This window comes from Chelmon rostratus, chromosome 10, assembly GCF_017976325.1.
Source record: "Chelmon rostratus isolate fCheRos1 chromosome 10, fCheRos1.pri, whole genome shotgun sequence".
Taxonomy (NCBI): Eukaryota; Metazoa; Chordata; class Actinopteri; order Chaetodontiformes; family Chaetodontidae; genus Chelmon; species Chelmon rostratus.
Window position 1 is genome coordinate 19,433,741 of NC_055667.1, and position 17,181 is coordinate 19,450,921.

The 17,181-nt window shown below is 45.0% G+C and overlaps 1 protein-coding gene across 5 annotated transcripts in view; it reads left to right on the forward strand.

Moving 5' to 3' along the window:
• iqsec1a (IQ motif and Sec7 domain ArfGEF 1a) overlaps nt 1-17,181 on the forward strand; it is a 90,560-nt gene that overhangs the window by 47,358 nt on the left and 26,021 nt on the right. Inside the window, exon 1 of one of the 5 annotated variants that reach the window (XM_041945121.1) lies at nt 2,674-3,135. The exons of 3 other annotated variants lie outside the window; for them this stretch is intronic. In XM_041945121.1, coding sequence (XP_041801055.1) covers nt 3,059-3,135 — 77 coding nt within the window. In that variant the 5' untranslated portion in view covers nt 2,674-3,058. Of the gene's footprint in view, nt 1-2,673; nt 3,136-9,840; nt 9,935-17,181 lie in introns of those variants that run through there. One more of the 5 variants, XM_041945125.1, reaches the window with a different exon arrangement.

Here is a 17,181-nt window from a genome sequence, read left to right on the forward strand (position 1 = left end):
GGACCGGCACAGAGGACAGACTCACTGACCTGGATAGGAGCTAAAACAGAGCCGGAGCAGCCAAAATAGAGCTTATTTTTGGAGGTGGATCCTGAGCTGTAATACTGGATCCAAATCAGTCCTCTAGAGGGTTCCTAGAAGGCCTGGCTTCCTGGGTTGGAAAGACAGGTCCAGGAGTGATGTGGTCGTTCTGGGCGGGTTAAAACCACTCAGCCCGTCATCCAGTGGCAGCGGCGAGGACTGGAGCTCCAGATCCGACGTCCACGTTCAGGGCTCCACCGGCGGAAGAAATGAGCAGGGTCCTGCGCCGGTGATGCCATGGTGCCTTTTCACGTCGTTGGATCCCACTGCTGTTCCGCGCCGCTGACCGCCTGAGCCGAGGATGTGGAAGTTCAAAGCGTTTTGCCTGGATTACTGGCATGTGCTGTGTCTGCACCCGCACAACAACTTTTACAAGAGGTATGTTTAAAAATGGCTGCGCTCTGCAGTCGTGTTTGCCTTGGATCATTTCTCGTACTTCTTGCGCTCAGCGTTTCGGACGACTCATAATCATCAGAGTGCCGTCGGCTTGTTGATGTCGCTGCCTGTGTCGAAAGCACTCCCAGCATTAAGCAAATCAATATGTTTTAAAACAGACTCTAGCATGGCTGATTGATAGAGAAACTGTTGCGGTGCTCAGCCCTGCACGCTGACAAACTGGCTGACTGAGAGAGACATTACTCAGGGGTGCGCGAGCTGGCTGAACCGTTATCGATTTCTCAGAGCGAACCAGGTTACGGCTGTTATTTTGTAGAAGCACTTGGTTAAGTAACTTGGCACTTAGAATGATCTTGTTTGTGTCGGTTGTCTGTTTCGCGTTGGCACTGGCTGAAAAGACCGAGATGAGCTGGCTCTGACTGAATTCATTCATTCCTGTCCCGCTGGTACCTCTCCTCATTCACCTTTCACCTACCGCATCATCTACGCCTGATCACTGAGTCCAGCTTGATGCAGCTCGCATCAGCGTTGGAGAAGAAATCCATTTTTAATGAATCTATCGTGAGCTTTGGGATTTACTCTTCTTTCACCACCACATGCCAGTCATGTCGTCCGATTTGATGTCATTTGGTGTCACTTCAAACCGTAAATCAGAGCAGTGAATGAGCGGATGCAAGATATAGAGCAGCTTGAATACCTACATTTTAAAGCTTTTACCACTGCTGTATGTTTTTCGCAGCTTCCAGGTATATTCAAAAGGTGCACGCTCCTTTTTCACACTGTGTAAATTACTCACCCCATCCCCCTGCTGCTGTGTTGAGACCTGTAAAAAAAAAAAACCCTCTCATGTCTTTGACTGCCTACCACGACACAGATATCTGATGCTCCACATTCCATACCTCCTCATACTGAGATAGTTTGCACACAACAACCGCTATCTGTTTGAGATGCAAAGGAAAAATGGATCTTCCGCAACGATAAAAGGTGCCTTTAATGTTTGGGTGGTCTTCACTTTTAACTCAACATGCCATGTGATGCTCTGTAATCTCACGTGTGTATTTCAAGCTGCAATTTTCAGCTTCAAAGGGCTACACTTCCTCAGAATTGTTACCTCACTCTCATCCAACATAACTCAGATTTCAGCTTTTGCAGTTTTCGGTCCGGTTGCTACAATAAGATCTGTGCGGCGGCGTTTTCAGAGGCTTCCTTCGTGCACATCCCGCCGTGCAGATGTTTGATGCCTGAAGCAGAAGCGAGCTGCGGTGTGAAGGCAGGATCTGTGAATTTCAGGGGCACCCGCCTTCTGTCAGATCTCTATATGCTAATGCGTTCACACATATATAAACACAGAGTTTGTCATAAGCATTAGTATTCTGAAGGTGAGAATACAGTATGTCCGTGACTCATTAATAATGCATCATGGATTTATCTGGCAACTCTTCTTTGCACATAGGCTTCAGGGAACCCCCCCCAGCTGGAGGTGCTACCTCAACACCACATGCCCATGGTATTATAGTCCTCTTTCTTCACTCAGGTTTTTTAATTTGTCGTGTTGTTTACAGAATTTCGAAACAAAAGTCGTGTGGTCTGCTTATTTCTAAATAATTAAATCTTCTGCTAACTGCTTCAAATGGCTGATCTCAGTCTGTGACTCAGTGGGCTTTGGAATTATTTAGGACGATTGTTGATATTTTTTTCCGCACACTGTGAATAACTCGTTATGTGTCTAATCCTGCGGAGTTACTGGAACATCCTGGTCATTGGGCGTAACTCATTACATTGCTCGGGCTTCGGTGTAACACAGATCTTATCCCAGGACTGAGACTGTGTTGTTAAAGCAAGGTCAGTGTAGTAACTGAAAACAGCCTCTCCCAGCTGCTGAACTGGGGTTCACCCTCCCTCCTGCGTGGCCTTCCCATTGAGAGCACTGTGATTGTTGGACTCAGGCCCAAGTATTACCATACACACAGGGACTGAAAGCTCTCTTATGCTCTTTCTATCACTCCATCTATCTTTATCACTCTGATTCCCTCTCTCTCTCTCTCACACAGTCACTTCCACACAAACACGAGCGCACATCAAAACACACAACCCAGGCCCTGCCCATCACCATTGGGGAGCACCAGATGAGCTAAAGATCGCATTGGACGGCACAAAAAGGAAGAAAACAAAGGAAGGGGAGTCTGCGGAGAGGAGAAAGAGGACTGGTGTGTGGTTGGTCGTGGGTGGAGAGCTTTTGTTGAGAAGAGGGATGATTTTCTCCTGCTATATGTACTGGGCCTTTACCTTACTTGGTCATCAGGCTGCTTGCAAGAGCAGCAACCCTGAGCCCAACATAAACCAGGGCTGGGAGAGCTTCGAATAAAAAGGCACAGACCAAGTAACTTTAACAGCGAAAGAATGAATCTCTCTGTGGGTTTTCTATGGAAAGTGAAGGACGTGGGGTGTAATTTGTGGTCGAGGAGGCACTGAGCACAGACTGTACTTTTCGTGGCTCTTTCAGGGGGGAGTTGCTGCAGTTTTGTGTTTTTTAAAACTTCGCTGAAACTTCCTCTCAGTGCCATGTGCACTTTTTTCGGGCATGTCTGACGCCTCCGGTGATGTCACCGCCATATGGAATGCGATGTGGAAGTACTGCATCTCCAGCCGAACTATAAGGTAGGAGACCATCTGGCGTTGACCAGTGCGGATGGCAGCGGCCTGCAGTATAAGTGGCGGCTGTCTTTCTGACTGACCGCAGCAGGCTGCGCAGACATTTCTGACGTCTGACTGATCAAGTAACATTCCTGTCTATATGCTCGAGCTGGTGGTTTCCTTTCCAAAGCCATGGAAATGTATTATCACTGGCACACAGCTGAGGAAGGCAGTGAAGAGTGAAGGCATTTTCAAGGTCTTTCCGGGCAGTCTACTCCATGAAGGACATGCCTTTGATAATAAAGACTTAAGAATAATCTGGCCAGTCTTTGTTCATCTCTTTTAAACCTCATTATCACTTAACTTTGTCCTGCCTTAGAATTGTAGAGCAGGAATGTCCTCTGACATACAGGATTCAAATCTCTCTTATTACCCAGAATCCATAGTGATGGAATTATGTGATTTATGGACAAAATTTGTGTCTCTCCTTTGTGACTTTCTGTGATCATGATCACGTAGCCTGCAGGGTGACTCAAAAGTACTTCTGTAGTTCACACAATGTTGACTTCCCCAAACATCCAGGCCTTTCATACAATCTGTCTCCTGTTTTGTTTTTTGTTTTTTTCTCTAAACTGCCTTTTTATTGCTGTTCCTGTTTGTTTTTGTCCTTACTGGCGGGCAAAAAAAAAAAAAAAATGTACAGGGAGGTCATTATAACAGTCATCCAGTCAAATCCAGTCAAACATGAAGTATATGCATACGACAGAACAAACAATATCTTTACATAAATGTTATTTAGATATGAATATTAGAAGCTTGAAAATCTTAAACCAGTATTTGTTTTTTTAACATGGACAAATAATCACAGATTGGGCACTTATCTGCACACTGGGCAACTGTTTATTTAAACAGACGGGTAAAAATAGTTTTGGGCTGGTTTCCATGGACAAAATGTTAGGCTGTTTTCCAATAAATCGGCCCCTGCTGTCATGTGATTAGAATGATGAAGACTGATGGGGCTGTAAGTTCAATAGGCCCAGCTTGGCGCCCAACGACTGATGACTGATAAACGTCTAAACCAAATGTTATTTCAGTTTATTACAACTAGCTGAGAATTCTTTTTTATTCCAACTCCAGCGATTATTCTGTGACGTAAGACCTGTAAGACGTCTTGAGTGAAAACTTTTAATGCAACCCAACTAAAGATTTTAATTCAATTTTATGACTTTTGACTATTATAGATTTTTCTTTTTTATAACCATGGTTTAATTATACTGATAAACCAAAAGACTGCGGGAAAATAGGGCCGAAAGCACCCTTTTCTTAATTAAAATGAAAAATTGGGCTACTTTAAGGCTGTTGGGCAGGTTCTGGGCTCTGATTGGACTGCTGCCAAATTGGACTGACAGTAACTACCCAGAATGAGGTCTCCTCACTCATCCAGTCCTTAGATTCCCCTGTCGCTTTGCTGTCTATCCTTTTATATCCCCCTCTGCACCCACTATCCTTGATGGAACACGGGAAAAGAAAACAAGAAAAAACAAGCAAACCTTTTGAGCCAATGGAGGTAAACACCCTGAATGCTAACGCTAACCTGCTTAACGCCCGGGTGGTTAAAGCGACGAGGTGATTCATGACCGAGACAGGAATCCTGTAGCCACGACACCGTAGACGCCAGGCTGCATCTGATCTGACTCTGGTTCTGTGTCGGAGAGTACGACGAGAGCATTACTTATTTAATGTGTGTGGATCTGGAGCATGTCACTCGTGCCTCCCCGTCCCATGGTGGATATCCATGGGCTGGAGCAGAGGAGGAAGCTCTGCAGAGGCTCATCTGAATGAAGTGGGATGTTAAACACCTCCTGACAGAACAGAACTGCTTCATAGTAGGTAAATGGCTCCGATGGGACTTAACTCTGGGGACATGAACACAAATCGGTGTTGGCCTGAACTGGACCTGTCGTGCTGGAGAGTAGGTGATTCAACATTGTGCTCGTAGATCAAATGAGTGCAGGGACTGACCCTTTTGTTGGTCCCCTGCTTTGGTACGCTGGCTTTATGACAAGTGAGGTCCTTTTTTTTGTGTGGGGGGGTTTAGAGGAACTTCTTGTAATGGAAAAATAGCAACCTGCCAAAGCGAGCTTGCAGTTCCACTGTGGTGAGTGAAAAATACTCTCCGGGGTGGAAAAGCTTAGACGTGTCTCGGATGGAAGCTGTATTTCTGGTCAGAAATGTCAGGACCATGGAGATGTGAAGAGGCTGTTATGGTGGTTTCAATTTGCAGTTAGCCATAACAGAAAAGTCAGCTGGTTTTGTTGCCCTGCAGATTCGGTGCTGAATAGATTCAATTCCGAGTAATGCTCCTCTTGTAGTTATAGTATTCATCTGCAGAGGTGGACCACAGTCACGCTAACTGGTGCCAGGCCCAGATGTAGCTGTTCATAGTTGATTGAGCGTATTTCTGCTCACCTGTTTCTAAGTTGTGTTTTTGCACTCATGCTTGTCCAAATGCTTATCCAGTGGAAAATAGGTTTACACTGCAACAATCTGTATCATCAGGCTCTTGCAATGGGCTGGCTTGCACAGCGGGGTGCATCATTATGGATGTTTTTTTTTTTTTAAATCAGTCCCCATGATCAGAAAAGCGGCGTTTGCGCTTCGGTTTGCTTGACATCTGAAACACTGCATGCTCAGGCTGTTTCTGATCTATGCTTAAGTTGCAGGCCGTGTCCACACCACTGAATAATTTACACTCGTGTCTCTCCCAGAGGGACATCAGCATTGTGTGGGAGGAGTTTTTTTTCTCTTCTTTATGTTACCTTTCAAGAATAGTTTTCTGTTAACAGCTTGGCTACATTGTTTGCTGAAATTATGATTGTAATGAATGGGCTAATGTGGTGTGACCTTAAGAGACAAGCTCGAGAAGAAACCACAGCGTCACGCTCTCTTCGCTTCCCATCCTGCTGCTGCAGGGTTGCAACATTATGGGAGAATATATTTGGGAATGTTGCCTCTGCTGCAGTATCTACGCTGCTCATGCTAAGCTGTGCAGCTTTTGAAATGCTAATCATCTGAGGAAGCCAGTTTGTTTACTCTAATGCTCCAGAATGCCACCCTCTAGAGGGAGAGAGTGCTTTTCATGTGCAGGGTGTTTATTGAGGTGTCTGATGGGGAAAATGCATATAGTACAAATAAAGATGCACACGTTAGGAAAAATGGTCTTGTTTCTGTAATGTCCTTGTTTCTTCCTTTTTGTACATGTAATATGTGCGATTAAAGCAGGGTTAAAATATGTGTTGCCTCTGCTCTGCTCTGATCAGTGGGGAGACAGTGAAAGCTCAGAGGGAAACACAGGCGCTGTCTTTTTTTGTGTTTTCATTCACTGTTATTCTACTTTTGATGGCATATTCCTTTGCATCTCTTCACAGCGCCTGCCTGAGGAATAATGAGGGTGTGTGCTGCATTAACTTATGTAATGGCGAGCGTGAGGAGGGGTGAGATGGAGGGGGGGAGGCAGTAAAGGAGGAGGGGGAGAACAGAAGAGTGATGAGCTCATGCTGCTGCACTGCAGCTCTTCTATACACACTCTGCACCTTGTGCTGTGAAAGCCATGTGCACACTCTTGCACATGCACAGATGCATGTGTGCAGTGTCAGTTTGTGTGCAATACTTAATTGATTCACAGACAGATATGCATGCACATGCAGGCAGAGAGTAAAAAAGAACAGCTCATTATTGAAATCACAACCCCATTTAGTGTTCTGCTGCGGAAACCAAAGGCTGGCGTCCGTAGTCTTCACGTCTTTATCGCTAATCTCTCTCACTGCTTTGCTATGAATGGGAATTAGTGTGTGTACACTGTCCTTTACCTGCACCGCTGTAGCAGCTGTGAACAAGCTGAGCCTCCACCGCTCAGCCTGGTAATTGCCACTAATCCACCGACTCTTTTCTGTGACAAAGCAGACCCTCATTATCCAGAGTGTGTTTTGATTTATGTCAGAAATGAGCGAGGTGGGGTAGGGTCAGGGGACGGGGGGGAGTTGATAATGGCACGAAAGCACACTTACTCTATAAAACAGAGCGGTCCCTTTGGGGGCTTTCAGCTCTGTCTCAGCCTGTGATGAATATGTGAATAAATGGATAAAATACTGCTCTGGGCACAAGACGACACATTAGAACATCATTGTCCAAGATTCTCAGTGCTAATATCATAAGCACATGAATCATTTGCAGGACCACGGGGAGCGGGGACATACATTGTCTCTATACTCTGTGGCTCTGTTATTTAAGGTTGATTAAAAGTGGAATTTAACATTTGTTTTCCCCCTCAGCTAATATTTGATCGTGAGTTATTTTGCATGCGTTGCGTGGGCCCGAGCCTTGTGAAATTAGCACACGTCCCTGCGTGAGAGTGAAATAACCATGCTGTCAGGGAGGCTGGGACTGTGGCTGGTAAACAGTCATTAAACGTTTATCCTGATTGGACTAATTGCTTTGAGCTGTGCGCAAATGCAGGCCTGCGTTTCTGCACGTATACACAGACATCTAGATCTTCTACGGACAGTGCTTTTTTTTTTCTGTCAGCCTTAGCTGTTGCCTTGACAACTGGCCTCAGAGATCTGTGCACGTGCATGCAATTGTGATAAATCCTGCTTTCAATCTACGAGGCCTCGTCCGCAGAGACACATCTAATTTGTGTATCACTTAGGTTCCCATAGTCACATGACTTTTCTTCTCTGTGACATCATTCACCAAGATTTATTCTATTCATGCAGATATTGTCGGCCTGTATTGATTTTCTTTTTGCAATTAATCTAACCACAGACAATGAATCAATGGTGTGCAGGAGTTGAATTATTGATCATCAGTGTCATTATAATTATATTATTATTATTTCAGCCTACTGTAAGTGTCAGGGCTTTTTACCCAGACTGGAGACAGTTCCCTCTGAAATAAGGGCCACTCAAGGCTGGAATTCAATGCAAGTCATTTATGACAAATTCATCTAAGAGATCAAACCTGTCTCCTCATTCAGACCCGAACATGTCCGCCTGTAGCCTAAATGAGCTCCCTTGGGAACTGCAGCTCCCTCAATATCTGTAGCCGTGGCTCTAACTTCATTCTCCATGCACATTTTCTCCCCTTTTTAAAACTGTAACCCTCCCACTGCTGCTCTACTTTACGTCAACTTGTTTCCTTGCCCCGTCTTGATGAAGACGAGTGGGAGTCTTTTGATCAGTCCTATATCCCTAAACGCTACATCACTCTCAGCGCAGCATTGACTGTGCACTAGCACCATCTGTTGGCAGAGAGACCTCAGGACTGAGATCAGCCTCAAAGTCTGAGAAAACCTCCTGTGACCACATGATATTGGTCTTATGTTAATCTCCCTCCCACTCTGGGCACAGTCCATGGCTTTGACTGCATTTTTCATAAAGAAACAGATAAAGTTACCCGTGAAAGTTGCCTCCCTGTAATGGCCATTCATTCAGTCGATTCAGGCATTCTGCTGTGAGGAAGTCAAGGGCAGAGAGCTAAGTAATTGAACAATGGGAGATATTTTAAGTCAAACAAATGAGCAGTCCTTAATGCAACTGTGAGCCATGGGTGAGTGGAGAGAAGACAAATTAAGGCAGATGGGGGCTCATGCATCGTCTGGAGTCCCACAGAGGCTGCTGCAGCCTTGGAGCCTGTTTCTCTGGCTTTTCTCCCAGTTAGATGCTACAGAGATTCATTGCCCAGGTTTATTTAACTGGTCTGATATAATAATGATTTTATTCGGGTGCAGAAATATTATTTATTTTTTATTTTTTGCAGCAGAATGACTCACAATGTTATGATTTCTGTCCTAAAATGCTTGAAACATAACCAGAGCAACGAAGAGAAAAGGTTTTTTATTTTTTTTTTTAATCAAAGGAGGCCAGAAAAAGAAATGCGTACTGATTTTTGAGAATCTTTGCTGAGTACTGAGTACTTTAATCAGGTATGACCAAACAAAGCAGAGGAAACATGGAGAGGGGGTTATATGCAGGACGACAGTCATAGACAGCGTTACATGCAGATAGAGTATCATCTCCTATACTCTCACGTTTTCCTGAAAAGGAAGAAATACACTTACTGTTTCTGATTATGCACTGACAAACTAAAACCTTAAGTAAGTGTCAATTATATCCTGATTCCTCTTCAGCTACGAAGAGATTGTTAGATGACCTGTTATCTGACTACATTTTGGATTGCACTCGGCCTGTCTGAGGATGCGTTCTGGTTGAGAGCTCAGATTTCGCCTTCGGCAACACCATGTCTCCTGAAGAGCAGGGGCGGGGAGGCGAGGGGGGCGGCGGCAGGCAGTCGGTGACCTTGCAGAGCTGCAACGCACAGGCTCTGGACTTGTCCCCACTGAACAACAGACATCAACACAGCAGCTGAATAAATGAGCACGGACCGGGGTGGAGGCATGTCGAGGGGTGACAGCGAGAGGACAGCTGATGGTGGAGGGAGCGAGAGGTGGACGAATAAAAGAGAGAGAGAATCAAAGAAAGAGTGAGGCTGTGAGAGACACAGCTGAGTGAGGCTGATAAGCGAGGCAGGGGGAGGGTGCTCTGTGTGAGGAGAGCCTCCTCTTTTCATTGACGTTTAGGGGAATGTGCTGATTAGCGGAGAGTAAATCAGTCAGATGGAGGTTCCCAGTCTCCTGTGCCTGACAGAGCTTGCTGGTGTAACCATGATTACCATACCTTTCTGTGAAGAGCCGTAGCAATTTGTCATCAAAGCCCGGATCTTGTTTTATACTGTACGGGGGCGACCCGGAGACAGATGTGTGGAGGTAGGTGGGCTCTACGCTCAAGGTGTGTGTTTGTGCGCTCTGGCTGTGGTTCATATAGGTTGTGTAGCAGAGACAGCAGCTGCATACATTCTCAGACACTGCAGGAGTGTGGTGAGCTGGCGTGCATGCATGAGAGCAGGGCTGCCGAAAATTAATTACCAGCAGTTCTGATAATTGTGTATGTCATTAATCAAGCAAAAAAATCCAAACATTCTTTGTTTCCAGCTTCTCAAATGTGATGGATTTTTTTTTCTGCTTTTCTCTATTTCGTATCATAGATTGAATACCTTTGTTTTGTAGGCCTTTGTTTGGACATAACAATCCATGCAAACACGTCACCTCGAGCTTCGGGGAATTGGGATGAGCATATTTTCTGATGCTAAATAGACTAAACAATTACTCATTTAATCTGAGAAATAATGAAGGGATTAGTCAAAGATGAAAATAATTAGCTGCAGCCCTACATGAGAGACAAATGGAATGAAAGGATGGGTGAACATGTGAGAGCGGAAAGTATGTGACACAGGGCTGTTGTACACTGGGGAGCCAACGCCGCTGCTCTGGAGTCTGATGTCACACTCACGCTGATGCACAGTGCCAGGAGGGAGGCGGAGAAGCTTGCTTTCATTTCTATCTCGTATTTAGAGTCAAAATCCATCTGAATCAAGATGCATTTTATATTTGAGCAAACGCGCTTCATTTCCCAGCTGCTGTGTAAACCACAGAACTCCGACAGGTTGTTTTTTTGGCCCTTTGGCCCTTATCTCTCTGACTCACAGCGAATTCCTGCTGATTGTCCCGCTCATGTCAAGCATCCTGTTGACATCTTTTCAATGAAAGCTATAGCAGGACCTCTGAAGATCTGTTTTCCCCAATTGTTCATGATGAGCTTGTGTCCACAGTCCACCCGGACTCGCTCTCATTAGACCTCTTAACAGAATGGACAGCTTAGCGAGGACATCATTAAAGCCTATTAGATGCACAGAGCGTGAGACGGCTTCTCCCTCATCAGTCATGCTTTACGTGAGAATTGTGGTCTGAGCGGCACTGTACTCGGTGCATACACGCTGCTTTTTCTTTGCCTCCCCCTTTGCCCACTTTATCACGTGCCACTCACCCCTTCCTCTCCGTCCTCCCCTCGTTCATTCCCATCATCCCCCGTCGCCTCTTCCTCTGCCCTGTGTTTACACTCCATCAAGTCACATGTATTGTTATCTCGTCGTCCTGGTGCAGGACGTTGCTGAGTTACGTTTTGTGGTACAGCAAATAAAAGGCAGAATTCACCTCGGGGATAATTAGGCACAGTGCAGCAGCTTTGAATCTCAATTGCTTTTTATTACACAGAATTCCTCGGTGTTTCATCATTAAATGCAAAGTAATGGCAAAAACGGTGAACTGGCTTTTCTGTGTGCGCTGCTCATTATTCTGTGCTGTGTCCACATAGGAAGCAGTTAAATTAGGCTCTGAAAGAGGCTTCAGTGTGAAGCTTAGGAGCGAGCATCTCCCAGAAAACATCTTAACCTTATGCTGAACAGATGTTCGCACACGTGAACGGGAGGTCCAGCAGACAATAAAGTGAACCTGTCACGCACACACTGGCCCTTCAGTGTAACTCAAAGCGGCGGTGGTGACTGAGCTGTTAGCGCTCAGGTCCCAAACACATGAAAAGTATCTCTTCCTTTTATCAGGGTTGGTTTGAGGATGTTACTGCTGACTCACCATGTCCCTCCCTCTGAAACTGCACCTCCCAGCTGTCACCACAACATCTTTGTAGTATGTTGCACAATCTACTGGTTGAAGGTTTAAGTGAGGCAATTGACCTTATTTATACACATGGACTTGCTGAACAGCTGGGATGGGAAAATGACTGGAGGGCTGATCTAGACTGACTGAACTATGTCCCTTCGATATATCGCAAACTGTCACAGTTTCTGCTTTTATGGGGAGGTTTCTTTACTCATTGATTTTTGTAAATATCTGATTATTCTGATTTTGATACAGCAACATGTTTCAAACAAGTTGGGACAGGAGCAACAAAAGACTGGGAAAGTTGTGAAACGCTCCAAAAACACCTGTTTGGATCATTCCACAGGTAAACAGGTTGATTGGTAACAGGTGATAGTATCATGATTGGGAATGAAAGGAGCATCCTGGAAAGGCTCAGTCGTTCACAAGCGAGGATGGAGAGAGGTTCACTACTTTGTGGACACATGATTGGATAAAGGATGTTACGACATGGGCTCAGGAAAACTTCGTAAAACTTTTTTCGGTAAACACGGTGTCCCAGATGTTTTTACAACTAGGGTTGTAATAGCTGCCAGGTAGGCTAGTGGTTCTGTAGCATTTTATCTAATCTGGATCCAGTATCAAATACGCTTAGCAAATCTATTTAGGTAGCTAAATAGTTTTAAATTCTGTGAACAGAAGTTATGATTAACTGACAGTTGTAATATTTTTGTATTAACAATGGCTTAAATAACTATGACAATGTGAAAGGGGTTAGAAGATAATTATAGCCTGACTCATGATTCCCACTCAGCTCTGCAGAGCTCTTCAGCATCTCTCAGCTCATGGTTTTTATGGCCCGTAACTTAACAGTTTTGGTTCACTCTCGCTGCCCTCATCAGCACCGTTTCCAGCTGCAGCAGGCAGCTGTTTTCAGTGGAAACGCTCTTAAAACCTAATAAAACAAAGCTGGTGACGAAGTGATGAATGTAGTGGAGCATTTAGTCGCTGAAGAGACACGTATTTCTCAAGAGGTGGTAGAGACCAAAACCAGAGCTAAAACCAGAGTGAATATTGAAATGCATTCAGCGGATGGTCAGAAACATGACTCCAAATGTATGATAGTGTTGCTCCATGTCTGGTGGATGTGAAGGAGCCGCTGTTTCACATGTTCGGCATAACGTTTTGTACGTGCATCTTGTTTCCGCTGCCCTGAAGTGATCATAAAATCAGTTAACACAGATTTGCTAACTAAGAACTAAAGCTCTAAATTCCTAATGCAGTCTGAGAGACAGAGATATATTACACGCTATCTGTGCTATTTAACTAACTGAAAAGTTGAAAGATTCAAAAGATATTCATTAGACTCTGATCTTAACAAGTTTGGGGATTTTAGCAACTGAAACTGGATTGAAAATGGAAAACCAGCCATCAGAATCCAAGCCTAGTTAGCTCCAGCCAAGTGTAGGCAAATAAAAATACATGAAACGCACATATATGGCTCCAGATGAATTCACGTCTAATGCTTTGTTTGCTTTTGTGCTTTTGTATGATGTATCATATTACCTGCAACTTTTCATACCTGGGCTCACCCAGAGTAAAACTGCAGATGTGGGAATATCAGCAGCTCATAATCTGAGGCCAGATGTTAAACAGTGTCTGACCACTCTTTCCCATAGACAAAATATTCCTTAGATTCTGCCAAACCAATATATCAGAGACGGCCAAGTGAACTCCCAGAATTCAAACTGTACTGCGGGAGCAACTAGAGGAAATAGACTCCACCAAAAGAGAGGCCCATGTTGACTTTCACGTCAGTCATAGATTACCATGTGGTCGTGAGAATCGCAGTCTACTGATACAGCCTCCTGCTTTTGACGGGCAACTGAGGCTGTTAGGAAGTTCAGTTGATTAAAATGGCAGAATTAGGCGTCTCCTCGTTCAATCGCCGCAACCCAAACCAACAAGTTGAAACACATCGGTCTCCTGGCTGCGCCCTCGACTTCTCAGACGAGTTTGTGGGATCCCAGAAAATGGGAGGTAGAGAAACATCCTCTCTGCCCTCGGATATTTCCACATCCTGGTCCAAGCCCATTTATTTTGGAAGTGTGCACCATGGAAAACCAAGAATAAGTCATGCTTTAGGGAAAAAGTATCAGGATTTAGTGCTTTTTGTATGGCTCCCACTCTTAATCGCTTTTGTTCAAACGGATGCATTTTCAGGTGATTACAATTTGTGATACGAAGAATCAGCCGCATAAAGAACCAGTTTATTGTCCTGCTGGCTTAGAGAGCCAAGAGGGGGGGCTGTAATAAGTAATTGAGGGGCTACAGATCGATGTGCCCTGCAGCCCTCAGAGACCTGAGCTGTGCTTTTAGCCAATAAAACAGTAAGCTTTATGGAGCGTACATCAAATCTCCAAGGATACAGCCAGACAGATTTACTCCATATTTGAAATCCATTCCTCTGTAATGACAAGAATTTGTCTTTTTTTTTTTTAATTCTGCGACTCCTCCGATGCAGCCTGGTGTGGTGCTAACTTTGCGCTGATGTATGATACGGGTGGCCGGCTCTTCTTTAGCTCGCCCCTGTAGGACTTGTGTGGTTATTGACTTCCAATGTGTGCCAGAAGCCGTCCAATAAGCTCTGGTTGTGTGTGAATTAAATGGGAGCCAAACGACATTAGCCGCTGTCAGGTAGTTTGTCATAGAGACGGTGAATTAATCCATGTGCCCCGCCGTGCAAGCCTCTTTTCTTGTAAATGCCTTTTGGCGCTGTCCCAAGTGGAGGTTACGGGAGGCATTGAGAGAAGTGAAACAATAAACATGGTTGCCGCGTAACCGCTCCTCCAGAGGTTTGTTATCATGGATTTGAGTCTGCTTGTTATTCTCAGAACGTCCCTGCCGCTCAGTGAGGCCGGGCCTCACGTCCTACCCGGCCTGCCTGAATGGTTCACGTGTTGAAATGGAAGATCTGCTGACTTGCACCCACCGGGTCTTGTGGAAATGCGGTATGAATGGAACCTGCACACTCAGGACATCTTGTTCCACTGGAATATGTCAACATGAGTCCATTTCTCAGCACAAAAGGTTTCCTCAGCTTCCTCTCACATTCCCGAGCAGGAGGAGCGAAGATTGAGGATGACTGCTTTATCTCAGCGCTTTTGTTCTGTGATTGATTGCTTCCCGGTTGTCTGTTACTCTGAAAACATAATTCACAGACTAGTTAGTCGTTTTTCTTCTTTTTTTTAAGCTCCTGAGCGCTGCTTTTGGCTCACTTGTAACCTCCCAGTGCCTCTGCACGCATGTCTAGTGAAGGCATCAACAAGAGAGACGGGAGTCATCAATTATTTCTTTTTTAATTCTGCTTTCATTGTTGGGGGGCTTTCGACTGTGCCTTTCAATTAATATTTAAACATAACTGATCAAGTTTTCATTGCTGCTGGGAAACCTTCTTATCACATGTAAACTGACCCTTTGAGTTTTCTCATGTTCATTCTGTGATGACTTGGCCTGGAGTGGAGGTTGTTTTATGCTTGCATGTGCAGAGTTTGGGGGCAGGGGGGAGAAAGCGAGGATTTCCTTTGCCAAATGGGATCCTGATGCAGCAGTTTCACTCAGTCATTACCGGTCAAACCTCTCGCCTCTTAGGGACTTAAATTTAATGAACCAAGTTCTTACTTGATGAACATATAGCAGCAAGTCCATTTCGATAAGCTTGTCAGTGCTATAGGAACTACTTCCAGCTGTTGAAGCCTGCAGTCTGATTTCTTCTATTATTACTCATTTGTTTAAGTTGATTGAATGTCTTGGATCACAGCAGAACTAAGCTTGAAATGAGTTTCATCTTCGCAGTAAGGGCTCCTCTGTGGCATGACTTGTATTTGTGTTGCGAACGTTGCATCTTCGGGTGAATTAACAGTACTTCACGGTACTCATAGCTGCTTTCACTTACCCACATCTGCATTCAGTCTTCCAGTTTTGGGCTCTTTCTCCTAAAATAACATTATGTTTCCTGAATGATTCTATCACTGTCAGCCTAATGAGGGCCATTAAAATGAAATACGTTTTGTACTTTCACTTCCAAGCGGAACAGAATCTGAAAGAAAACTTTGGGCTCCACGAGGCTGCGGGTAGCGGCTGCGGTTTGCGTGTCCCAACAAGAAAACAACAAATATAATTCTGGCAAAGTCTGACATATTGACACATCTCGTGGCCACAGGGTAGCCCCTGTTGTTCAGCGACTGTGTTTTCCCCAATCAAAGACTGGAAAGGCGCGATGGAACAGACACGAGAAAGGCTGCCTTTATACGCAGCGCCAACACAAACAATGGCCTGTGCCAGCGTAGACGGCCGGGCCGGGAGGCGCTCCTCGGGGCTCAATAGCCGTAGTGTTTCTGCCGTGGGCTCAGTTGAGGCACAGTTGGCTTTGCCAGGGAAGGGCGGCAGAGCACAGCAGCATGTAACTGGAGTGCTGGCTGTGGAGTCCGGGGCTAGGGGGAAGCAAAGCGAGGCAAACTCTGCTAAAGTGATTAGACAGCCGTGCGCGGTGAGGTGAGTAGTGGTGGAATGTAACAGGACTGTAGCGGTTTGGACCTGCTCCCTCCCTTCATCTGTTTCAGCATATTATGTAGCAGGATGCGCTTGCGTTGAATAGACAAGTATGCATCCATAGTTGGATGCTGAATCGCTCATTTAGGCGCGTCCGTAAGTTCGAAACCTTTCGTGCAATTAACATGTCTGTTTGTCTACCACGAACTTATTTACACTACAGTCGGCTCCCTAAACCGTAACACTATTTCATGCTCGGCTGCTAATGAAATCCTCTGAGTGATTTGAGTGATTGAGCAGCACAACAAGATCATCTGCTGTTTATCTGATCGCTCATGCAGCCGCCAATGAATGCAATCTGATTGAAACGGCAATTATTATCACTGCAGGCCTTCCAGTCAATTTACTCAGCTCAGTGATGTCATTTAGCTCGTGGCATCAAATTGATTGCATTGCCAGGCACACACGCGCGCACACACACACACGCACGCATGCACAGATCATTATTTTAGGAACATGTCTGGTTTGTATCAAGGGATAGATATGTTTTTCTTTTTTTTTTTATTCACTGGGATTGTGCTGATGGATGGCTCCTGGAAATCAGTTCTGGAATCAGGACAGCAAAGAGACCTGATTTTGAGAGCGTTTGGCTGGCGTTATACAAAACGGGAGTCCGTCCGATGATTGATTGGCCACCACGGGGCTATTAGGCAGGGAGGCAGATACTTTGGGAAGGTTCTGGGGCTTTGAAATGATTGAAAACCAATGGAGGCAGCTGAATATTCTGTCGTGCTTTTGTATTCTAAATTGTGCGTATTTCCAGTATAGGTTCAGTGATTAAAAAAAAATAGTTAATTGTGGGAGTTCAAACATTGATGTCCAGTCACGTACACGGCACAGAGTTATTCAGATTTGTACATTATGACATTATGAGATACACTCACTGGGCACATCATTAACATATAACGTCA